The sequence below is a fragment of the Diadema setosum genome, chromosome 14 (assembly GCF_964275005.1).
Source record: "Diadema setosum chromosome 14, eeDiaSeto1, whole genome shotgun sequence".
Lineage (NCBI taxonomy): Eukaryota > Metazoa > Echinodermata > Echinoidea > Diadematoida > Diadematidae > Diadema > Diadema setosum.
In genome coordinates this window covers 6,169,102-6,195,587 of record NC_092698.1, presented here as the reverse complement: position 1 = coordinate 6,195,587, position 26,486 = coordinate 6,169,102, and the positions used below count along the sequence as shown (strand labels likewise).

The window sequence follows — 26,486 nt, the reverse complement described above, 5'->3', positions numbered from 1 at the left end:
AACTTGAATATCAGCGTTGTATTCCTTAAGGCATAATCAAAAATTTTCAACTCAAACATTTCACTTATATATTTAGGGGTTAAATTATAAGCGACTTTATACATTGTGCACAACATATGTTTTTTTCTTCTCATCTCAAGTGTGTCAACATCAATTTGTGAGTATAATAAATTAGTTGGGTATCTCGAATTCACCTGCTACACTGCTCTCAGAGAACGATTCTGAAGAATTTGAAGACGCTGAATATAACTCTGATTAACATTTGACCATATAACATCACAATAGTCAAAATTACTTTGAATGATGGATTTTCAAGCATCTTCACAGTGATCGGCAGAATGGAGATTGGTCGATAATTATTGACATCTGTCTTCTTTCCCTTTTTATGAATAGGGATGATTTTTGAACATTTCAGTGATGTCGGAATTTTACCAGTTTTAAAGGACAAATTGAATATAAAGGCTAATGGTGCAATGATATACTCAGAAGCGGCTTTTAACAGACTCAGAGGTAGCGTACCCCCTTCACTAGATTTTTTGTTCGGTAGAGCCCGCAATGCTTTTTCAACATCTGATTCAGAGATTGGCTGAAAACTAAAGTTTGGTTGATTGACTGGTACATACTTCCTGTAGCCAAAATTACTATCTTGTGTGACGCTCCTCTGTATGTTTTGACCAACTTCACTGAAATAAACATTAAATCGATCTGCAACCTCTTCTGATCTCATCAATGCACCATCTTTACCTTGTAAATACACTGGATCTTGATCTTTCTTCTTCGATGGCATAACATGCTTCAATGATTTCCATACCTCATGAGAATTTCTGTCGTTTGTTTCAACAGTCTTAGTGATATACTCAGATTTAGCCTTTCTTATTTCTGTAGTGACCTTATTTCTTAATATTCTATACTCACTCCAATCTCTGTCTTCTTTCGTTTTCTTTGCTGTTTTCTTTTGTGTATTTCTTACAGAAAGTACTGCATCAAATATGGGTGAAGGGCCGGCTTAATACTCCAGACTTTACTTTTAGTAGTAACACTGAAATGACACATGTATGTATTGCATGCAGAAAAGTTACATGCGATTGGAAAGCACCATTTCTAAGCATGGTTCAATACCGCTCCGCTAGCACTTACCAATACTCTCGACGGTTGTCTTTGGCCTCCATATCGTATGTCAGTGGTTCAAGGTTCTGTTTAATGTTCAATTACATCTGGTTTTGCCATTGTTCAATATGTCTGTTTATGAAGCGAAGGACTGCTAAATATTATGATTACAAATATTCCAGCAAGCAAAACAACATGCTGGGTGTAGGGGCCACATATTGACAAACTTGTTCTTCAGTTTTAATGAATTGCAAAGCATTCATAATCTGTACATTTTGTGATGATATGGTATATGATAAAGGGAGATTACAAGAAAATATGGATAGAGTGTGATCTGTCACTATGCTATTTTGATAAAGTCACAGATATTAAAGCCACAAAATTGCAGAATGAGGACATTTAGTCAAAATATTAGAAATTATACAAGTGGTCATAATCAAAGAGGCTAGAGGCTAGCTTTCTTTGTTTCTGTGGTAGCAGTTTCGAAATAAAATAGGACAAATTATGCATCACTGGAAAGTATAGAGCCTCCAAGAGAATTTAAAGATGCTATATTCTGAAAGGAAACTAACAACCATAATTGACAGCTTTATCAGGATTCCATGGTGACAGCTCGCAAACGTGATTTATTCAATGTAAGAAAGTCCTTCGGGCAGTTTGAACACCCTGTTGCGATGAATTAAACGCTTGTCATCGAAACACATCTTGTAGAGTGTGTTGAGAGTTTTCTTTGTGCACGAGTTTGAAAAGAGCATTCCAAATGTGCATTCAGTTGAAAAGCCTTTGTTTCCCCCCAGCCAGATAGAGACTTTTACATCCTTAGTCAGAGTTTGGTGATTCATTTCTGTAGGGATCGATTGAATCAAAATGCTGTCTCTTCTCAATCAATCAAGTGTGGGTTTGCAAAGACTAAGACTGCATTGAATTACGTTACGCTAGGATTAATTCATCTTGCAGGGCATTTATTTTAAAGGACCTATGCAATACATATGCATGTTTCCTTGTGTTGATTTATGATACATGTACCTTCAATACAGTGGACTCCCGTTATAACGAAGTCCTCTGGACCGGCAATTTTCTTTCATTATATCGAAATTTTGTTATAACCGAACAAATAAACAATAAAAATACATAAAGTATATAATGTTGCGACCTAAATTTTTACTTCATTGTAACTGGAACTTCGTTATAACCATGTTCATTGTAACGGGAGTCCACTGTATCACTTTTGTGGCCAAATGAATGTAGAGTCTAAATAAAGTGCACTCCCATTATAACTAATATGGGTATAACAAAAATCTTGTGACAACGATCTAAAAATTCAGACTAAAAAATTAGTGTTTATATATCTTCATGTATTTTATTATTCGGTTGTAACAATATTTCAATATAAGCAGAGAAAACTGCCAGTCCCGAGGACTTTGTTTAAACAGAAATTGCCTGTATCTGCCATATATTCTATAATAATTTTTCTGCCATTTTTCTTCAGATTACTTGGATATGTCTACAAAAACTCTTCCAAACCAAGATTCTGTCGATGACAACATCTGTCAATCACTGCTAAAGTACTAATATGATTAACAAGAGACATAGGAATGCACCTTCCCCTAGACTGAGCATTACTTGCACATTTCCATGTTACTAATATGATCAAGAAAAGACATTGCGTATCTCAGAATCTACTGGTTGCAATGTGGTTTGTTTGTTGTTGTTTTTTGTGTGGACATATCCAATTAATTTGAAGAAAAATAGGGGAAAAAAATATATGGCACATATATTTAGATATTTTTTTTTGGCCATCTAAGCTATGATCATAAATCAATACAAGTCCAACATACATATGCATTGCATGGGTCCCGTAATCTTACAAATGCCAAATATATACATATATTGAGAGGGAGTTGCAAAGAAATGTGACAACTCCTATTTCTTGATGAAACCATCTGTGTGTGTGTGTGTGTGTGTGTGTGTGTGTGTGTGTGTGTGTGTGTGTGTGTGTGTGTGTGTGTGTGTGTGTGTGTGTGTGTGTGTGTCTATGACCTGATGAGTGGGCTGAATCATACCCAGAACATACAGCAGGTGTGAAGTAGCTTCTCACATGTTATGTTTATATGAATAAACCAGGTTTTGGCGCCAAAAACGTGGGCAGTCAGTCATGTATTATCATAATCGCATATGTGTTCATGGTTTGCTATGCATATAAGTTAAATCTGTTTGTCAAATTCCTTTGATGCAAATTTCTTTGATGCACTTTGATGCAAATTTTATGCAATTACTGAGCCTTGTGACTGTGGCCTATTGAAGTTGTGAGATTGTATGCTCACTGATGCTTAAAAGGGGTCATGGCCTGAGGAGTGAGCTGAATTATACCAGGGAGCTCCACCTCCCTGATTATACCCAGAACATATAGCAAGTGTGAAGTAGCTTCTCATATGCTATGTTTATATGAATAAGCCAGGTTTGGCGCCAAAAACGTGGGCAGTCAGTCGTGCATTTAATACCATTATTGCAGTAGGCTCAGATGTGTTCATGGTTTGCTATGCATGTAAGTTAAATATGGTTGTTAAATTCAAGTGGGTCTTTATAAGTTCACTCAATTGATGAGAGTTCCGTCTCACTTGGTGGAATTCTAATGCTTTTTGAAGTTAAAAAGGGCATGGTTATGCTTTGTAGATAAATTATAGATAGGGGTGTGGTGAAAGATGTTTAAACACTTACTTTGTAGGTATGGTTAATGGATTCCCAGTCCACCCATACCATTGCTGATAGAAAGTTTTGTCTTTAAGTTATGGAATTTAATTTGCATACTGGTATTTACACTCAATAAAAGGGAGGAAATATATGTAGTTTTAGGGCGGTTGCGTATGACATGTTTCGAAAGTCAAAACAGACAGTTTTGTAATTCCAAACTGGACAGAACCAGTTTCTTGCTGGTATGCCTGCCATGTAGGCAAACTGTCAGGCTCGGGGGTGATGCTGTTATTGTTACATTAATACACAATGGGCGTTTTCGCATCGGCCCGGTGTTTCGGGGTGGCGCGCTGTTTTCTGACTTGGGAGATTGGAAAGTGTCTCGGGCCTGGATTCTTGTCGGGCTGGTGTGGAGACGCCTGATGTCTTGTTAGTTTGTTGGTTTGTTTGTTTGTTTGTTTGTTTTTGTGTGAGTGTGTGTGTGTGTGTGTGTGTGTGCTCAGTGGGCGTTTTCGCGTCGGCCCGGTGGGGATCTGGGCCCGGGATATATATATATATATTTTTTTTTTTTCTTCTTCTTCTTCTTCTTTTTGCGATCGCAAATTGGCGCGCTATTTCATTTATTATTCGCATCAGCCCAAGCGTTATCAAGTGGCGCGATGGTTCGCATCGATTTATACTGCTGTTTCGAGGTTTCCAGAGTTATGGACTCGGGAGGATTTCTCGATAATAGCGCGCTGATTGGTATATCATTAAATGGCGATCTGTCGGGGCGTCGGGCTGGTGTGAGGACGCCTATTGATATAATTTTCGATGTGAATTACACCACACCCAGAATGTACGAATTCTTGGTTTGACATGGGCAGAACCATTTTTTTTTTCTTCTTTTCGCTGGGATGCCTGCCATGTATGTTAACTGTCAGGCTCTGGGGTGATTTGTACACTATTTATACAATGTTTTGTTTTTGTTTTTTTTTTCCCCATCGATATGGGTTTTGGTGCGTGTTGCACCACACCCAGAATGCACAAATTCTTGGTTCGGTATGCTTCATATTCTTTATGCATAATTTGAATATTTTTTTTTTATTTTATCTTATTATCTACCCGGTTCAAATTTTATCTTATTATCTACCCGGTTCAAATCTTATTATCTACCCGGTTCAAATCAGTGCATGTATGTCGGGTAAGAAATTACTGTTAAGTTATGTGTGTAGAGTACGCAGACTTTGCAGAAACTCTTTTTTTTTTCTTCTTCTTCTTCTTCTTCTTTTTTTCGTATGGCTTTGGTGGAGGGCCGCTTTCAATCATCTCCTTATGGTATGGAAAGTGGGTTAGTTGTTTTGGTATGGAGGTTTATTTTTGTAGTGTTTGAAGTTATGTACAGGGTAGGTATATGTAGCACATGGGTATCAGGTTTTTGTTACCGAATTAGATATTGGGATAAGTTAGGCTGCAATAGGAGGGAGGGAGAGGGGATTAATTCTAGGAGTGAAGGGTGTGAGGTGAGTGTTGTGTGCTTGAGGTGTTGTGAGCGTGAATGTTATGGGATGTCAAGTCGTGGTAGGGTTGCCTGTTTCCATTTTAAGGAGTTATTTTCAGTCAGCGCAAGTTCGCACTTTGTAATTTCCTGTCTGTGTAATCAGTTGGGAAGAAATGTCCTGGGAAAGAAAGTTTTTTGTGGGTATGTTTGGGGCGTGATTGAATTATCTGTTGGGAATAAGGTTGTTAGAATTTTTGGGATATGTGATGTAGTATATGAATAGTCTGTCTTCTTGTACATTTATGTCTTTAAATGTAAGAGGAATAAGAGATAAGTTGAAAAGGAAGAATATTTTTGAATGGTGTAAAAGTAAAGGGAGTGATATAATTTTATTACAAGAAACATATAGTACACGGGAGGTGGAAGATATATGGAAGTTAGATTGGGATGGACCTATGTTTTTCAGTCATGGATCAAATCATAGTCAGGGTGTATTAACGTTGATATCTTCACATTTAAAATTAAAGATTGAAAAAGTGGTAATAGATGATGATGGAAGATATGTTATTTTCAAAGGTGATATGCAAGGGGTTACTTTGGTAATGGGAAATTGTTATTTCCCTACAAGAGATAAAGAGAGAATGCAAGTGGAGTTTTTGCAGAAATTAGATATTAGTGTATCTAGGTTGTATAATCCTAATCAATTGTTTTTTATAGGAGGGGATTTTAATTTGATAATGAATGGAAGTTTAGATTATATGGGACCAAGGAAGGTGTTGAAAACTGTTTTTAATGAAAAATTTGAAGATTTTTTGAATAAATATAATTTGATAGATATATGGAGAAAGAGAAATCTGAATAAACAACAATTTACGTTTAGACAAAAATGGCCTGTTATTCAAAGCCGTTTAGATTACTGGTTTTGTTCTTCTAGTTTACAACACTCTGTGAAAAAGTGTGAAATAATAACGTCAATAACGCCTGATCACTCTGGTGTTTTGTTACAGGTTGAACAGTTGGTAGATATATTTTGTTATGGTAAGTCATACTGGAAATTTAATAACAGTTTATGTATGGATAGAGAATTTGTTGAAAAATTTAGTAATGAAATAATTAGATTAAGGGAAGAATTGAGTTTGAGTATTCAGGGTAAACGATTGTTATGGGATTTTATGAAAATGAAAATGAGGGGATATATTATAAGTTATTCTAAAGATAAAGCAAAATTGAGAAGAAGTAGAATAGAGGAGTTAGAAAGAAATATTGAGGAATTAGAGAACCAGATATTAGTTTCATCCAGCAATGCGGTAGTAGATGATATAGAGGAGAAGAAATCGGAGTTACGAAAAATATATGAGTATTCTCGACAAGGTTTGAGAGTTCGGTCTAGGGCTGAATGGTTTGAAGAAGGAGAAACAAAAACACAGTATTTTGAACAATTGTTGAAATCTAATAAAAAGAAAAGTGTTATTAAGGAAATATATGATAATAAAGAACAGTTGATAAAGGATGTAAATGGAATAATGAAAGTAATTAGGTTATTTTATGAAAAGTTGTATTCTAATAATGATGAAAATATCTATGATATAAATTGTGTATTTTTTGATGATATTCCGAAATTAAGTGAAGAGAGTAGAGAAAGTTGTGAAGGGAAAGTTAATATAAATGAATGTTTTATGGTTTTAAAAGAAATGAAAGGTAATAAAGCTCCTGGAAACGATGGTTTCACAGTGGAGTTTTATCTCACTTTCTGGTCGGTTCTGGGGCAAATGATGGTAGATGCTCTGAATGAGGCATATGATGAAGGGGCTTTATCAATATCAGAAAAGCAAGGTGTTATTACTTTATTAGAAAAAGAAAATAGGGATGTACTATACATCAAAAATTATAGACCAATTACACTTTTGAATGTAGATTATAAGATATTATCTAAGGTCTTATCAAATAGAATTAAAGAAGTTTTGGGAGAGATTATTCATTTTGATCAAGTTGGGTACATAAAGAATAGGAATATAGGAGAAGCGGTAAGATTAGTAGATGATATGTTATTTCATTCTTTGCACTATACAAGTGGGTTTTTGGTCACAGTGGATTTCGAAAAAGCGTTTGATTCAGTTGCACATGAATTTTTATTTCGGGTCTTACATAGGTTTGGTTTCGGTGAATCGTTTTGTTCCTGGGTTAAGGTGCTTTATAAGGATATTAGCAGTTGTGTTATGAATGGAGGGCACTCTACTGGTTATTTCAAAATCAAGAGAGGGGTTAGGCAAGGTGATCCCCTGTCTCCGTATTTGTTTTTATTAGTAATTGAAACACTGGCACAAGTAGTAAGGAAAGATAACACTGTAAAAGGAATATGTTTTGGGGGAAATGAAATAAAGCAAATTTTATATGCGGATGATATTTCGTTGTTTATAAAGGACATAAAATCTTTAAATAGGTTACAGTATATTTTTGATGAATTCGGGAAAATAAGCGGTTTAATTGTAAATAAAGAAAAATTTAATTTTTTGTGGATGGGTAAGGATACAGAGAAACCTGTATTATCTGTATCTGGAAAATATGTTGATGCAGTTAAAATTTTGGGGGTGAATTTTGTAAGAGATGTGAGGGGGATGAATGAGATCAATTTTAAAGAAATATTGAGTAGAATAAAAAAGTTGTTAGGATGGTGGAAACAGTGTGATTTAACACTCATGGGAAAAATTCATTTGTTGAAAACTTATGCATTATCAAGGTTAAATTATGTTTCATCACTCATAGTTGTTCCTCAATGGATATTTCCTGAATTGGATAAGATGATTTTTGAATTTTTGTGGAATGGTAAAGACCGGGTAAAAAGGAATATTATGTATCAAGATTATGTTAATGGGGGACTGCGAATGATAAATTTTAAGTTGTTTGTCAAAACGCAACGTATTATGTGGCTGAAACGTTTATTGTATGGTGAGAAGAAATCTGGGTGGAAAATGTATTTTGATTTTAGTTTTCGATCAGTAGGAGGAAGGTTCTTATTTTTATGTGACTATGAATGGTCTAGATTGACATTGACAAATCCAGTTCCACCTTTTTATTTAGAAATGGTTAAGGTATGGCAGGAAATGGATAAATGTAGGAATTTTGAAGATGAAGTGATGAATCCAGTTATATTTAATAATAGAAAAGTATGTATAAAAGGGAAGAGTATTTTTGATTGTGATTTATATGAAAAAGGTGTTTATAATGTACATCATATTTTACAAGGAGGTTTTATTAAACCCGTTGGGTATTTTCGAAATTTAGGTATTATGGGAAATGGTATATTTAAGATAAATGATATTTATAATGTTCTTCCAGAAAAGTGGAAAGAGTCCACAGGGAGTGTAAGGTTTCAGCAAATTGATGTATTAAATTATGATATACAGGTGAAGATTTTTGGTAAGATATTAGAATTTCAAAATATTAAATCAAAAATAGTGTATGAGTATTTTGTTACAGCTTTACAAGAATTGTATACTCTGGAAATAAGATATGGTGAAGTGAAGTATGATTGCAGTGATAAGGAAATTAGAAATTTATTTCTTAGACCTAGAAGCACGACTTTACTTAGTAAACATAGGGAATTTCAGTTTAAGTTGTTACACGGGGTGATATATACAAGGGAACATTTGTTTAAGTTTGGTTTTGTGAATGATAATCTTTGTTCTTTTTGTCAATTGGAAAGGGAAACTTATTCACATATATTTTTTGATTGTGTGAAAGTAAAGCCGATATGGCAGTTTCTTATTGAGTTTTATGATTTAGTTGAGTTAGAAGAATTAGAATGGAGAGATATTTTTTTAGGTTTACGAGGTAGTTCAAATCGAATCAAATGCGTGAATGCCTTGATAATTTTGATGAAAATTGTAATATTTCGGTCAAGAGAACAAAATAAGTTACCCAAGAGGGAAAAGATAAAGAAATTTGTTCTGGATTTTATAGAGGAGGAAAAGAACGTTGCGGTTAAAGCAGGTAAGCTCGGTTTTCATTTGCAAAAATGGGAGCAGTTGAAACTTTCATAGAGTCAGATGTATGGTCAGTTTAGGTTTTAGCCGTATTAATGTTTAGGAATTGGTATGTATCAGCATTATGCTGGTCACTTTTTTTTTCCCCCATGTAAAATGTTTAGTTAGCTTCGGTTTTAATTTGGTGTGTGTTTAACTGTCAAAGAAACAGGTAACCAAGATACCACAAGTATGTAGTGTGATTTGGCGTGCAAATGTTGGTGTTTGTGAGTGCGCACTGGTGGGTATGTTGTTGTTGTTTTGGTTGATGTCTAGTGCATATATGGGTGTGTGTGTGTGTTGAGGGAAGGCTACGGGGGGGGGGGGGTATGTTAGTGGGGAAATAGGTGGGGATGGTTAGGGTTATAGGTAGATGTAGTTAGGTTAGAGTAGAGTAATGGTTAGCGGGGAAATAGGTGGGGATGGTTAGGGTTAGGTAGATGTAGTTAGGCAATGGTAGAATAATGGTTAAGGGGTCAGGCAGGAATATGGTTTGTTTTGATGATATACACATATGGTTATTTTGTGCTTGTACGGGGGGGGAGGGGTGGTTGATAGGTTAGATGGAAAAAAAATGATGAGTTTTGTTCGGTTAAGTAAAGAATGCTTTTTTATATGTTTTAGGAACTGCTGTATTCTCAAAAGAGTGTAAGAGAATTTATATAATGAAGTGGATATTGAGCAATCTGATCAAGTTGATCAAGATTTTTTTTCCCTTTAAGAGTTAAACTTTATCTGATATATTTATGTATATAGTGCGTGCTCTGCCAAAAAAAAAAGAAAAAAAAAAGGAAGTTAAGTGAAAAAGTGATTGAGTAGCACACATTTCTTAGTCGGTGTGTGAGTGATAAGGCACATTCGGATTGGCTTGATTAGGCTGATCAAAATAGCTTTTTCTGAGAATTATGTAGATTTTTATGTCATTATCCTTATAAAAACAGGGTATGATTTGGTAAAAAGAATCAAATATATTGTACTGTATGTTTGAAAAATGATTTAGCAGCACAAGAAAGAAGAATACAGCTGCTTTCTTCTTTTGTTGGTGGATGTATTAATTTTATTGTTAATATGGATTTCACATTGAATGAAACTCAAATAAAAGAATATTATAAAAAAAAAAGTGTGTGTGCGTGCGTGTGCACACGTGTGTATGTTTCAAGAACCTCAGGAATGCTTGCAAAAAAGATATCTACAAAGTCCTTGAAATGGCAGGAAAGAATCCGAGCAGATTTTTTTTTAAACTTTTACACTAAGATTACATCTGAATTATGTAAAAAAAAAAAAAATGTGATAATCAATACATAAATTACATATGACATTTAGATAAAATTTGGTACATTGCACAAGTTGTAGAGAGAGAAATGTTTATTTTATGTTTAATTCAAATCATTAAAAAATAACAACTATGGTTCATAGAACTACATTTATGCAAGTAGGTTGACCTTATTTCAGTTGTCAGTTAAACAAAAGTTTCCCAGAAAGAGCTACAATTATTGAACAGCTCTGACGAGGAAAAGTAAGAATTGATTTTGGACCGATTTTATATGAGATAGAAAAGGTGTACTTAACCACCCCTACCTCTATATAGGGTTTTCCACCAGGAAAGACCAATAGTTATACACGTATATCATTTGCTGCAACGGATATAAATAAGCTGGGAAACATGATCAGTGCCTGAATGCAAAGAGGATTAAAATCAGTCCTTGAGCCTCAATTGAGGTCAGTGGTCAAGATCAATGAACTTCAATATGCAAATGATGAGTCATGTACTTGTGGCAAAAAATAGGAAAGAAATAGAGATTGTGTCAGAAAGCGCAGGTATCCCAGTAGACCGCTCGCTGCAGTCGATATTGTTAGAGTTTGTTTCGTTCACAAAAGGATGCCATTTTTCCTTATGTGAAGCATACACGCAAAATGTTGTATATCAACTGTATTATGGATACAGTTTGCTGATTTTGTATTCATGTGTATTAGTCCAGGCGCAGCGACCCAGAAAAAATGACTTCGTTCAACCCACCCCGCAGAAAAGGTTTGACTGCATGGGGTGGTCGGTTGGACCCTATGGAACACCCCTAGGTAGTATGTGATATCAAATTGTGGTATCAATGAAATTTTACAGGCCATTTTAGTTGCGACATGACCATATTCTTCGAGGAAGCGTCTGCGCACACTAAGACTACTACACGTACCACTAGCACTGCTACAGGCGCCAATGCCAGTGGTGCGTGTTATAGTCTTAGAGTACAAAGACTTTTTCCGCGACAAACATCGGTTTTTGCCTGCAAACTAACTTTTCACGCTAAGCTGGGGTCGGTGTAGTGTAGTTTCCAGACGTTTTTATTTCGTCTTTACTTCTCCGAGTTGAAGCAAGCCAAGTGAGAGTGCGTACCCAGCGATTGTGACGCCCGAACCGTTTTTTTGTGGCAATCATTGAGCATGCACCCTCACTCGGCTTAGCGCAATACAGCGGGCTTTAATCTGCACAACACACAAGCTGTAACTCAGAGAAATAAAGGCGAAATAAAAACAGCTAGAAATTAAGACTAGGGTCGGTAACGCTTGTCGCTATACATTGGGGCACTGAAAATGACAAAATTATCACAGTTTTGCATTTATTTCACGAAGGATTCATCGAAACGCCTTAAAACTATATATGTGCATGTTGCTAGAGATGTCAGCAATACAATGGGATACATTGTAAGGTATAATATTGTGCATGGTTACCATGGTAACCGGATGCCTACAGGTGATTGGTAACTCCCAAGAATATCTGGAATTTAGACAGGTTTGTTTCTTTTGCCTTTCGTGCACATCACTCATTGTAGATGAGCTCTACACTGTAAAATTAGTCTGGATAAAAAGGGAAAAGACGCCCAAGATTTTTCCCTCATTCTCTCCTCAGCATTAATATTCATTACTGCACTTTTTGAATAAAATTTACATATCATGATATTTCATTTTATTCTATATATATATATATATATATATATATATATTTTTTTTTTTTTTTTTTTTTTTTACAATAGCTAACGAACACAAAAGTACGCTTAATTCTTTGATGGATAATCCAGCGCACGTGTATATTCCTTCTTTAGAAAGGAATTTATCGGTGTTCTTGAATAAACTTCCTTTGAGAACATAAACAATCAATTGCTTTCCTCAGCTCTTTTCCTGGATTGTTTTGAATAACCATCGCTCTGTAAATACTCGAAAGAGCTACTATAGAATATTGGCTTTGCTTTCTGTATTCATCTTATTTTCAAGGGAAATTTGTGTCCATACATTATTAAAAACTATATACATTTGCCTACGCTTTGAAGTCAAATTTGTGTTGAAAGTACGACGGATGCAACTTTTTCATGCATTTTACTATTCGAGAATGATATCTTTCTTTCAATGGCCGTTTATTATGCCTTTGCTTACACATTTTGCTGTAACTTGATAATGCTTCAAAAATATTCTTCACATATACCTGATGTCGTACACTTTATGCAGAAGGAAGGACATGCTTATTGAGCTTTATGAAATTATGGGCTTTAGTTTTTGAGTTATTGACAACTAAATTCTGATTGGATAATACTGGTTGCCATGGCAACAAGGAAAACTTTTTTATTGAAAATCAATAAAAAATTGTGTTTTTTTATTGCATCTATAAGATAAAAAAAAACCAATGTTTGCAGCAGCAGGAGGCATTTTGGGGGTTACCAGTCACCTTTAGGCATCCGGTTACCATGGTAACCATGCACAATAGTATAACTTACAATGAATCCCACTGAATGGATGACATCTCTAGCAACATGTGCATATATAGTTTTATGCAGTTTTGATGAATTCTTCATGAAATAAATGCAAAAACTGTGTGAGTTTGTCGTTTTCAGTGCCCCGAATAGCGACAAGCGTTTACCGACCCTAGTCTTAATTTCTAGTCGTTTTTTCGTCTTTATTTCTCTGAGTTGCAGCTTATGTATTATGCAGAAGCCCGCTGTATATATTGCGCTAAGTGGAGTGAGAGCACACACCCAGTGATTGCGATTCGGCCGTCACAATCACCAGGTATGCGCTCTCACTCGGCTTGCTTGAACTCTTGAAATAAAGACGAAATAAAAACGGCTAGAAACTACACTACACCGAACCCGGCTTGGCGTGAAAAGTTAGTTTGCAGGCAAAACCCTTGTTTATCGAAGAAAAAGTATATGCGCGCTAAGACTACTACACGCAGCACTGGCACTGGGCAGTCAGTCCGCAGCACGTATGCTAATGAGCCGATCCGGCAAGATTTATTCAGCACTCTCGTTGACGATCTTTGCGTTCGAAAGGTGTCTCGTCGTGCGAGATTTTGCGAGAGTTTGACAGGGCTATGGTTTTCACAGTGTAGCGACTTGTACATACATTCATCATGGCTACAAGTCACGGTAAATTGTTGTCCAGACTTTGATCTTTACTTTGATGCTAAATCTGCGTATAGTATCGGTTCTTATCATGACGATATAATCAGTTGAATTTGCGTAAATTTTACCTGCTTTTCACGGAAGATTTTGTCGTCTAAAGTTCGTTTTTGGTTCCTGACCGGATTAAGAAACTGTTGTTTCTGATTTTGGCTTTTTCGTATAGAGGAAACCTAGATGCTCATCATATATTGGAGTCAAGGAGACGCAAGCATGATTTATACTAGTTTTTCCGTTTTAAAATGTCTGTAAAATTCACTCCTAAGCCGGAAGTATGCTCCATACAAAGTGTACAGTGGCGCGAAAGATCTCTCTCATTGGACAGTGCTTGCATTCAGCGCGCGCTGTACCACTGCTTCTAGCTTCTAGCATCTGTCCGAAGCACAGAAATCTACACGCGTGCCTATGCAAGCATGCGCTATGCATGCACGTGGCTTGAAACCGTAGCAGCGTAATGACGTAATGCAAGCGCTGAATGCAAGCGCTGTCCAATGAGAGAGCTTACTCTTGAGATTGCACGGTTTCAAGCTGACCAGCCCTGACATCGATGTATATTTTACTGGTTCCTGACCGGATTAAGAAACAAATTGTCAAGATATTTACATGGATACAAAGATTAAGAGATGGACTACCATATAGTGTACTTTCATTGAGACGCAAGGTGAATTTGGTATTCTTTTGACGTCTTGTACATGTACTGCACCCATTACTTTTTTCATAATTTTTCAAGCTCAAATTACGCTATGATATTTTTCATTTACAATAATTTGAGTAACATGTGACGATAACTTACATATTTTCCTTGAATTTGATACCAAATTTGTGAATATAAGGTGTATTTTTGTTGCCGAAAGCCCAAGGACAAAATCCCCTTACGCAGCTCATTACGTATGCAAGCCTCGATCGGGCTTGCATACGAGTTGAATAAATACGAGCGAATTATCGGGTGCTGCGGTCTGACTGCTGGGCAGGCGCCTGTAGCAGTGCTAGTGGTGCGTGTAATAGTCTTGGCGTGCGCAGACTCTTTTACGTTTGTTCCAACAAATCATGATGAAAAGTGGCCAGTAAAATTCTACTGATACCATAATTTGGAACCACATACTACCTGGGGATGTTCATAGAGGTCCCATCTACCACCTTGTCTGGTCAAACCTTTTCTGCTGGGTGGGTTGAACGAACTCCTTAATTAAGCCTCTTACAGGAATTAGCGCCTTGACTATATGTGGAGGGCGCGTGCACGCAAACATGTATGTTTGAGCTCATGTCATACATAATATTGTACACGTGAACACAGAATGTCTCATTTCTAAGGTGTGACTGACTGTGTTATTCTCATAAACATGCCAAAATTGAATTTAGAAATGAAGTAATAGATTTCAATAATAATTAAATATGGTTAGAAAAGATTAACTATCATTGAAGAGCCGACGACCCAGCTGCCATGCGCTGTTTCGAGGAACAGCACTGTCAAAGATCATTTCGTTTGTAAAACCTAGTGGTATATCAAATTGGTTGGCCAGTTTTGTCGGCCAGATGTACCAAGCGACCAAAGAGTAATCCGATGTCGTAAGCCTCTGACCAGAGGGAGATTTGACGCGGGTTACCCTGGACCTCTTCGTGGTTGACCACTCGTACTTTTGGAGATTACATAGCTTTACTTAGACCAAAGCGAGGGGTCACTCGCAAAAAGAACATCTCTCGTAAAACGAATGAACCTCATTTTCGTTTGCATATCGAGAAACAAAATAGGCTTCGATAGTGTTGGCAATTGACAGGAATATAGACCTCTTCATGAAAGATTTGCACAGAAAATAGTTCAAGTAAGATTCCATTATTAAAGAAATGAGTCTAAAATCACATAATTATAATATGTTCATTAATTATAGGTATTTGTTTAGATGCCCTTGTTCATAATGTTTTAATATGTTTCTATTTGCATGTTAGTAAATTTTTAAACGATATATTGGATATGAAATGAAATAAAGTTCCCCGAACGAGAATAATAATAATTAAAAAAAAAAGATCTCTGTCATGAATGAGCACTCACAGCTTGGGAGATGACCAGTTGATATTTAAGTGGCTTAGAATGCTCCTGCATCATTATATTTTCTGTTTTACAATAACCGACCAAGAACAGACCACTAGTAAGTCTGTTGAATGCGTACTCTATCCATGACATCGGAGATCGATAGTATCGATATTCGTCATCGTTCCTCAGAAGTAATAAATGCTTGCCAATTGGCATTGAGCCTGTACTATTTAACATTGCTTCCTCGTCAGTTTCCACTGTTTCCTTCGACACAAGATAAGGTCTGGTTCGTATGACGTCACGATATAGGCGAAATCGTCTGTGTCGCCAGTAGATTTTTGACCAGAATACAGTGTCTTCTCGTTCCCTATACCGTCTTTGCCAAACGAAACTTCTACAAATGCCAAGAAAATTATCACGTGAGCCAAACACGGCTGTGAATAAACACACACACAACACACACACACACACACACACACACACACACACACACACACACACACACTCACACACGCACACACACACACACACACACACACACACTCACACACGCACACACACACACACACACACACACACTCACACACACGCACATGATTGCGGCATGCCATAACGCCATGGTCTGATCGAAATATTATGTTTGCTGCACGTCATGTACAACAAGTACACGCTTCGCAGAAAGTGCTAGTTTGTACACTATGCATAGGGAGAGAGAGCGACAAAAAGAAGTAACTAAAACATGAACGTATATTAGCCTCACTTTCCCATTATACTATGCAAGCAGATGTTACGATTCACATGCTTGAAGTAAAGTTTGTAGAAAAGAAAACAAATTGAAAGAGGATGAAATGTCTTTCAGATTAGAATTAGAGCTAATGATGCCAGCATAGCAGGACACGGTCAATGCCCTGTTTCTCGAAATTTAATTTCTGTCGTCCTGTACTTTTGATTTTTTTTTGACTTTTCTTTCAAAACCTTTTTGATGTGTAAAACATAGTTTTTGTATTTTGTTCTCCTTGCAACTTTGATTTATTGGGCACGTCTAAAAGTGTATAAGATGTTAACATTGACGGTTCAGACTAAAGCTTTGTCTTGCGAATCTTATTCTCTTTACCAAAATTTGACTGCAATTACAAATGATATTCCATAATTTACTGTGGCTATCATTGCAACAATAAATCTACAGATTGCGAAAGCTAATTGGTTAGTTGTTGCCATGTTATTTGCGAAAATCGTAAGTTGCAATATGATATCTTCGGCATTTGCTAGCTCCGAGAACAAGAAATTATTACGTTCGTATTTCACAGGCTTTGAGGTATAATTCCTTCGGTTTTCAGTGAAGAAAATAGTTCAGAATGTCGTTGAGTTTCCCATAATAGGAAAAAAAAAATAACCTAGCAAGGAAAAAAAAAATCAAAATATGAAAGACTCAAGTTTGATATTGTATGAAGGTTCCTTTAGCCTAACACGAAATAAGGTTTGTAATTCCGGAGATTCGTTTAAAGGGATTGTACAGTTATGGTTGAGACCTAATTTCAGGTTTCTAACAATTTTTGGTGAGATAATGAGAAACCTCTTATAAAATGTGAAAGAGCATGTAATTCTATGAGGAATTCAACGTTTATTTGATGAAAATTGGTTTTGAAATGGCTGAGATATCAAAAAAGAGCGATTCTAACAAAGTGTGGGACCCACACTTTATTACGATCGCTTTGTTTTACTTTGTTTTTTGATGTTTCAGTCATTCCAAACCCGATCTTCGTCAAATAAACTTTGAATTCCTCTTAAAATGGTATGTTCTGTACTATAGCATAAGTGTTTTCTTGGTATCTCGCAAAAAGTCAAAAACCCAATTCTCATCTCCACCAAAACTACTATCCCTTTAATATATGTAACCTTCTTTTTTATTTTCGGATTGACGAACCCCATTTCATTTTAGAACTGAAGAACGCACGGAATAACAAACCTTCGGAATAACGGCACAAAATAATGTTCGGATTAACGAGCATGATGTAGATATAGGGAATTTGTGTGTTTCGGAATAAAGAACCTTCGGAATAAAGGGCCTTCGGAATAACGAACCTTATTTTATTTAAGAACTAACAAACCTTTGGAATAATGAACATCACCCCATATTATCATGCACCACCATTCCAGCAGATTAAATGCTGAGACGCCAGTTTGGAAATTTATTTTTTCATCAGTCATCATCGGCAGAGTCTAATGACTTAATTGGATATGAACTTCATCACTCCTTATTGCTCCATATGATCCCTTTGCAGAAATAGAGATACACCAAGCAGACAAAATAGATTTTGACAAAAAGTACAATTTGGGAATTTTCATAGTTGAAAGTTGCGCTTTAGTTTTTCACAAAACAAAGATTTCGGTCACCATCGCATTTTAGCAATCGTAAGCATGTCATTAAGGGGGAAAAAAAATTATGTTTGACGAATAAAACAATAATGGAAGACCGATCACTGTTTCTTCAAGGAAACAAAAATCCGAGGTGCTAGGATTTCCTAACTTTCTTTTTTGTGTGAATTACGTCAAGAACATTAACGGTTGTTACTGTCCTCAAGTAAGTTTGAGTTTCCGATAAACTAAAAGTAGGTACAAGGTTTGTGGGGGGGGGGGGTACATTGGCCTTTGGGAGACCCGGCTTTCACGTCACTTGTGTCGTGAAGGACGGATGTTTTTACACGAGTAATCTTGTTTGTCTTAGAAATCATAATCATAATGTGTCAGATAGTGTTCATGATCATACCATGATCCCAGTCCTTCATGAATTTGATACGCTTTCGAGATCGCTAATAATTCCGCGACATTAGCGAGTTCAGACTGTTCACGGACAGTCGATTTTTATTTTTCTCGGCAATTGATGCGTATCAGGCATTTTGGCCTTACCACAAGCCCAGACTTTAATGCTTATGTCAATCAGTCTTTATTCAGAAGGCCTCGTGAAAGATATTTGATAGGCTTTCCACGAAAAAAAGATACATGATATGGGAAGCAATTATGTCAAATATACTTGGCGCGTCAAGCTCTTTCACAGCAACGTCATTCTTTACATATTATATTGTTACCATCACATAAAAAAGATGTGACACATATTTTAGAAATTAAAGTTGAATATTCAAGTTAAAGCTCACAACTTTGTACTAAGACTTAGTGAGTGATATGCGCTGACTTGTGATTTTATCTGTCCGTTTTTGCCCGCGAGGAACCGAAAATTGTGTGTTCGTGTTTTTAATTGTATGTTTGCCTGTCTTGGACTTTCGTGTGGATATATATATATATATTGTATATATATATATATATATATATATATATGTATAATATGTATATATATATATATATGTATATATATATATATATATATATATATATACATATGTGTGTGTGTGTGTGTGTGTGTGTCTGTGTGTGTGTGTGAGAGAGTCTGTCTATCTGTCTGTTTGTCTGGGTCTGTGTATGTATGTCTGTATATCTGTATATCTGTCTGGATGTGTTCGTGTACACGTGTGTGTGTGTGTGTGTGTGTGTGTGTGTGTGTGTGTGTGCACATCTGAAAGTGCTTGGCTATCATTTCTAGAAATATGTCCAGTAAATCATATTCCCGAGGACCTGTGATCGCTGAGGTTGCAAGCCATTCGTGACGTAACGTTCACGTGACAAATTAAAATAGCCCCCTTTTCTGGCGACTTCAAGACCTAATGAAACAGCCCGATGATATGCAAGAATAGGAAAGGAATTATGACGTTTTCCTTGACTTCTTGTAATCAAACCAGGAAGCGGTCTGATCTACATTTTGACGCACGATATTTTGATGGCAGTATGCATAGAGCCTAATCTCCAAAAGTATAGAATCCATATGGATTTCATCATGATTATTTTTCTCTTCCTTCGAAACGGGGAATGCTGCCATTTAAACATTCCGTGAACACTCATGTTTTCTTCTCCCCTAATGATCGCGAAATGCAGTCCAAATTCTCTGCCATGTGTCCATTAGGCCTATTTCACATGATGAGAGAAGCGAGGTTTTCTGTTTGTTTGACAAAAAAAAAAAAAATCAAAACAAAACAAACCAGCCTCAGTATGTCTAATTGTGTCTCCTCCTATAACAACATTAATATAAATGTTGGGCGTTAAGCTATCTTAAGAAAGTCACTTCCATTTCCGCTTATGGTTATCTTAATATAATCATGCCTTGAACTATATAGGGAGGCCTCAGTTCATTCGTGTAAGACGTAATAAGGAATGTGGGAAAGCGCAGAGTGAACGCGGGCGTTCATTCAGATAGTCACTTCACTCTAATCAAATGCTAATCCCTTCAAATTAACTCCTACAGCTCCAACCTTAGAAGAAGCACTGACCATGTAGACATTTACCCCCCCCCCAAAAAAAAAAAAAAAATGAAACGTAAAAAGTAAGACGAAGTAAATTTAACGATTCCTATAATCACTGACAATCATTAACGCGTAAAAATAATCATCTCTAGGTACTCCTTTATATCACGTCCCCATTTTGTTATCTTTTTCATCTCGATAAGATCAACAAAGTGACGACGAGGGTGTGGTTTGGACTAAAAATTCTCTCAGAAAGCGGTAACAAAATATCTCACAAAATAAAGCCCAGATCAGTGTGGGAGAGTTCTAAGCGTTGTCAGCGTAAAATCCCTGTTGCATTTATCAAAATATCATATCTTCGGTAATGAAGGACAGATTGAGATTTTATCAGGCCTTTAATGTTTTGAATCTATTGAAAGTGATGGAACTGCATCCACTACCGTTTATTGGGGTGGGAGCGGACAGAAGTAAATGAAAACTGTGAAACAAACTCCAGTATAATGAATAACAGGTTATTATCCATTGATCATTCCAGCAATCTATTAACCAGGCTCTGCACGTAGAATTCTTCAATATCATCGTACTGGACAAAGCGAAAGAAAAAAAGAACAAAGTCAAACACAAAACTTGCCCATGAATCGCTTGGCTCGTAATGCGTTTGCGCGTATGTGTGCATGCGCGTGCATGTGATGTGTTCTGAGTATGTTATATTTGTTTGCATTTGTTCTACCCTGTTTCCGACTTATTGATTTTGCCATAATTCTATGATTTTTATAAATATCATAATTTAATACAGAGGCACTAGATTCAATCAAAAATGGGACGCTAATGAGGATGCTGGTGGATGTTATGTATGTTCGAATTTTTACCTGCATGCGCCGAGAAAAAAAATTGTTCTGTATTGATATTTCTTGCTTTGTGTATTGTTCTAGTGTCATTGTACCGCGCATGCCCGATATGAATGATAGGTGAGGTTATATATATATTTTGAGAACTTGTTTCTGCAATGTTGGTACAGTTGACAAAGATGTCCGATGAATTCTTTGTAGAACACATTTTGTTAAAAAGCAAACAAGAGTCATGTCACATCAAGTAAATGGGAGGAAAGCATATCAATGCACTCTCCCTTCCCCCGAAAGATACTGTAGAATATGAAAATATTTAGGCCAAATCTTATCAAAATGAATGCATCTGCGGATACATTAAAACCACTTTAAGAAGTGCATCGTCATTTTAAATTCTTGAGAGGGTGACCCTTAAAGTCATAGAAAGTAATAAACAACTCGTGTCTTTTATCTATGTGCTCTTGAGGCTGACTTCTGTTAAGGGAAAAACTCATCTAAAGAAACAAATTTGTTAAGTCCCAGCTGGATTATTGATTCAGGAGAAAATATTTTCATCTCTAACTTTTCTCAACCAGTGAAATACACACTCGCCAAGATCAGCCTTGAGGAATTTAGAGCATTAATTCTGACCTTTTCATCTTGATCGCCCGATAAATCGTCCGTCAGAGTATCGATCCATTTTTGTAACAGTCGGTGATTCGTATTCCCCCAATGCGGGCGCAAAACGAAAAAGTGTGTGACGCGCTCATCCAGCAGAGACGGAAGTTGACATGCGATGACTCAGGATCACTCAACCAGCTTGTATGCGTTCGAATGCAGCAACGATGACTAGCCAGTTGGGGACAGCGAATTGAGCCCTTCGTTTACTGCAAGAGAATATTCGGAATAGACCTAAACCGCGGATCGCTCCAAACAACAGCAAGTTTCCACAGGAAAGTATCTTAATGACCGTCGTGCTACTCAGTTGATCTCGGAACGGACAACCAGAATCTTACATACGATTGTTTGTGATAGAAATAAGAATTTCCGAGCAAGATGTCATGTCTTCAGTCTTGCGAAACTTTCTCCAGGGCCCGTAAATGTTTCGTGGAATGGATAGGATGGCCATAAAGTACCAGGGTAAAGATTCAACACGCGCGCTTTAAACAAAGAGAGATACATCGGCACGCACCTGTCGTCTGCTTCAACAGCACATTACTTGCAACCATTGCCGAATCGGAGGTATTACTACAAAGGAAACAAAGGGGTTGTTAACTGCTTTTTACGGATTTCGTATCCTTAGTTCTTATCACATAATGTGATGATACTGTAGCCAAGAGGAATATATTGAAAGTCTTTCAAGCTGTCAACATTTGTGCACTTGATTTCGTTGCCATGGCGAGAACTCGCAACCAAAGCTTTGCTAATCCGGAGTGGTCGGTGAGGTGGTTATTTCTCCTGTGGATTTATACGTGCTATCTCCTGCAGGAAGCTGTGTTTGCTACCCGGTCAACTTCCCCGTTTCGCCAGCGAGGCAGAGGAAAGGTCTACGACAGGCAGCTGACTGTAGGGGGATCAGCCAGGGATTGCACAAAGCCACAGGTCGTCCCAAGCCGTACTCCCAGGTGAGTCCACAACAGTACCTCGTCATTGGACGTTCCAAATCACCCGTTACAGAAGCAAAAACTAATTCAGATAAGGCAACGTATACAAACAAGACGGATAGAAAAAGCAATAATAATAATAATAGTTATAAAGATTACACGAAAGGCCACTCATCATTATAGAGAAATAATCAAGGGACCTAGGTACTGTAATTACAACGTCTTGAAAGTTAATGAGGACGGTCAGTCCCTCTGTGCATTATAGTCTGACTTGACACTAACCATAGGTTGCCGCTGTGGTGAGAAACCCGGGGGAGTTCTGTTCATTTTGTAGATTGGTCTAGACATGTAGGCAGAATCCCCCTGTGACATTTTCGAGGTTGCAACCTAACCTAGGACCGTCGATATCCCACAAGCGGATAACGAAGGGCTAATGATTTCAACGTGTCTATTTGTCACTGATGCTAAGATTACTCACTAATGAGAAAATTAAGGCCTAAACAAGATGAAACGGTCTACACCAGGCCTTGAATTAGACGCTGCTTTGCATCAGACAGTCTTTTGTAACAATTTCCAACGAAATTATGTGCGTCATTTTTAGCTGTTTGAATTAATGATATCGAACACATTACAATATTATGATACAGGTTGTGTATACAGTGTTTGTTATGATGAACTTGAAATTTCCATGGGTAGGTAAGCAAAGTGTGGAAAATTTGGGAAATTTGGAAGATTTTTAAGTGATCTCTTTAAATTACCCGTTATCACACGTTCAAAAGAGTATTCAGTATTCTGGTTGTTCTTTCTCCTCATTATTTTATTTTGTTAAGCTTCTTTAGAAATGATTCTAGACAAACTTAAGAAGGAATTCCCTAGGTTATTGACACGCGATACACTTGCTTACTTACACGTGATAATAATAATGAAACAGTATAACCATTTCTAAAAACTCACGCCTTGACACTTTGTTAAGAGTGAAAATACATTACATTTTGAAAGAAAAAAAAAACACATGACCAATAACTTTCTTATGACTGTACCGTCAGTACAATATATCGAGCACTTATCGTCCTAAAGCAAGGCAGCGATTTTTTGCCATTGACACTGAGGTCTTTAAAAGGTATTTACGAAAAGAAAACAAACAGACCCTGATATTTTTTTTCTTTTTTTTTTACATAAGTAAGGTTCTGCCACATTTTTGAGTTGTCTGTAAAATCTGTGTACATATATCTTGATATAGGTCTTGTACTTTAAAAAAAAAAATGGTCACTTTTCACCATCGACACCTATGGAATCTGCTGCTATTGTACTACTTTTGGATTCGATGTTTATTGCCTTCTCCAGACAGTTGTCTCTATTTCATGACAATGTCTAAATCTATGACTTTCCTTTTTTCCGGAACCTAGCTCGTTATTCGTTTCGTGTAGCAGCTTTAACATAGCAGAGCCTATTTTCACCACCTTTCCCTCTGAGGAGAGAGTTGGTAGTACAAATAATCATTGACAATGTCATGCACATAATCTTCTAGACACTAATAACCAATCAATCTAGTTCAAGTTTGTTCCAGGGAATTTGAAAATATGGCAGATATTATTTGTAAAAATGTGAACATTCTTGATAGAGTATCCAAAATAAGTGTGATTAGAAATGTGTAAGGTTACGTGAAGGCCAACGCACGCTTCAAACCAAGTCGAGAGATCTACCGCGGAGAGAGAGGGGGACGGGGGAGAGAGAGAGGGAGGGAGTTAAGTCTGTCGGTTAAAAGTGGCACCGCTTCGCTCTCGTTGTTCTAATTATATCGGGCATAATCGTCTTCGTGTGTAGCAGAGGGGCGAGAATAACCTTCAACTCTTGTGGGAATAATGGTCTCCCGAGGTTCCTTCCGTCTGCAATAAACGCACTGCAATGGCGCACGCCTGCACGAACGGTTACGGTAAGGAGTGGTACCTTCGACCATGGAGCTCCATCAGTGTTAGTCCCCCTCACTCTCCCTCTCTCCCTCTCTCCATCTCTAATTTTCTCTATACCTCTCTCGTAGTGTTACACCACTACACCTGATAGTATAATGTAGCTCTATTTTTGGCTCAAACCATGTCATCGACACGCTGGGCGCCATGTTTTTCTCTTCCCTCCTTAGTCTCTAGCACAAAACCCTGATCATCTAGTCAATCATTCACATTGTGATTCTCACACTCTCTACATCAATCTTAGACACTAATACCATAAGAGCTGGTATACCACGGATCAGAAACCTGCAGTCCCTATCCACACTTTCCCACTTTGCCCATTAGGCATGTCATCTATTATGTTCGTCAGACTTGGAGAATCGAGGAGAAAGTCATAACTTCTATTACGTAATCAATAACTGATCCAAAGCTGATGACAATTCTGCATTTAAATTTGGAATATATTTTGAGGTGATCATTGTTACCATCATTCTAATCCATACATTCTTATCAACCAAAACCATCTTGATATCTTTTGAATGTTTTGCATATATCATCATAGCTAATTATTCACTTTTCTTCATTAGACTGACATTGAATTAATCACTGACAACTGCAATTTCTGTCGATAAAAAACTTTATTCAGTTTCATTTGGTGAAAAACGCGTTCTAGTAAATGCTATAGGAGTAATTTTATAGATTTCCTTGGTTTTCATGGACTGAACTTTCTTTCAACTCTTGCTTCCTCTCTGTCTTAATAGATTTATTTCTCTACATTGGCTATAAGGCTGTGTCATTTTTTGGTCTTGTGCGAAACCTACTCAAGGGTTTTCATCCCAAGTGTCCTGCTAAGTTTATGAAAAATCTAGTCACATCTAATCACCATTTCGCCGTCTTGCAGTTTTAAGAGTGTATGTGTGAGTTGCTAAGTCGATGACGCATAATGTTCAAAAGGGCAAGGAGGATTTTTTTTTCTTTCTTCTCAAGATCCTATATGCTGCCACTCCGCTTACATGCTTTAAGTGATGCCAGTCAAAATAAATCAGGTTTGTAGTCTCAAACTACCTGTTGCTTTCCTGCCCCTTCCCCTTTTCACTTCCCCCTTCTGAGTTTCGAAGCCTGCACCAGGTTAAAATTGGGGGCAGACTTTCTCACTTTCTAAAAGGAGATGAATGCATTGCCTTCTATACACTAGGGCCATTATCAAAGTATTTTTTTCATGCTGTATTGTCCTCCTATGTTGTCATATTGTGTTATACTTGGTTCGCATTTATAAAATGCGTTGATAAACAAATTAAGAATCAATACATGAAAAATGATAATGAATCTGTTGCGGAAAAATAATTCAAACAGTGTATGTGTGTGTGTGTGTGTGTGTGTGTGTGTGTGTGTGTGTGTGTGTGTGTGAGGAGCGGTGTAGAAAGAACTTGATTTCTGTCGAGATATAGATATATTAGGACTGAATGAAAATTTACAGAGATATTGAAAACTAATGTGTAGTATGAAATCGACTCCCATAGGGTATTATCAAAGAATTCTCTATTTTTGGGTTGAGTGTCACGACAACGTACTCCTTCAACGTGTTAAAGCTTTACATGAAACGACGTGTGTGTTTCCCAGTTTTTTCATGACACCCTTTTCAACCGCGTGCGTACAGCTATATACACTATACTTTTGATAACTTTCCCACTTTCCTTCTAACTTACAACACTGTCACCTTAGGACAGTAAGTAACATATTCTTGCTTAAGACACCACTTTGACAGATTCTTACGATGTGAAATTTGGCGGAAGAGGCACTTGGCTCTTTAACTTAACAGTTGTTCGCTGGTAGCTCCCAGCATCAATTGCCACCCCACCTGTTGAACAAAGTATCAGGTGATACATACGGGTTCACCACGTGACTGTTTTCAGTGCCAGAGTTCGATCACGTCGTGGCAGATCTATGTAAATGGAATTCTTTGTTTTTGTTGTGTATTAGATATATTCT

At 37.0% G+C, this 26,486-nt stretch overlaps 1 protein-coding gene across 1 annotated transcript in view; it reads left to right on the top strand.

The window, feature by feature from the left end:
- The first annotated feature begins 22,342 nt into the window (after window positions 1-22,342).
- Window positions 22,343-26,486, top strand: part of LOC140237860 (uncharacterized) — a 58,226-nt gene continuing 54,082 nt past the window's right edge. Inside the window, exon 1 of the mRNA XM_072317792.1 lies at window positions 22,343-22,572. Within this exon, the coding sequence (XP_072173893.1) occupies window positions 22,343-22,572 (230 nt within the window). The remainder of the gene's footprint in view (window positions 22,573-26,486) is intronic.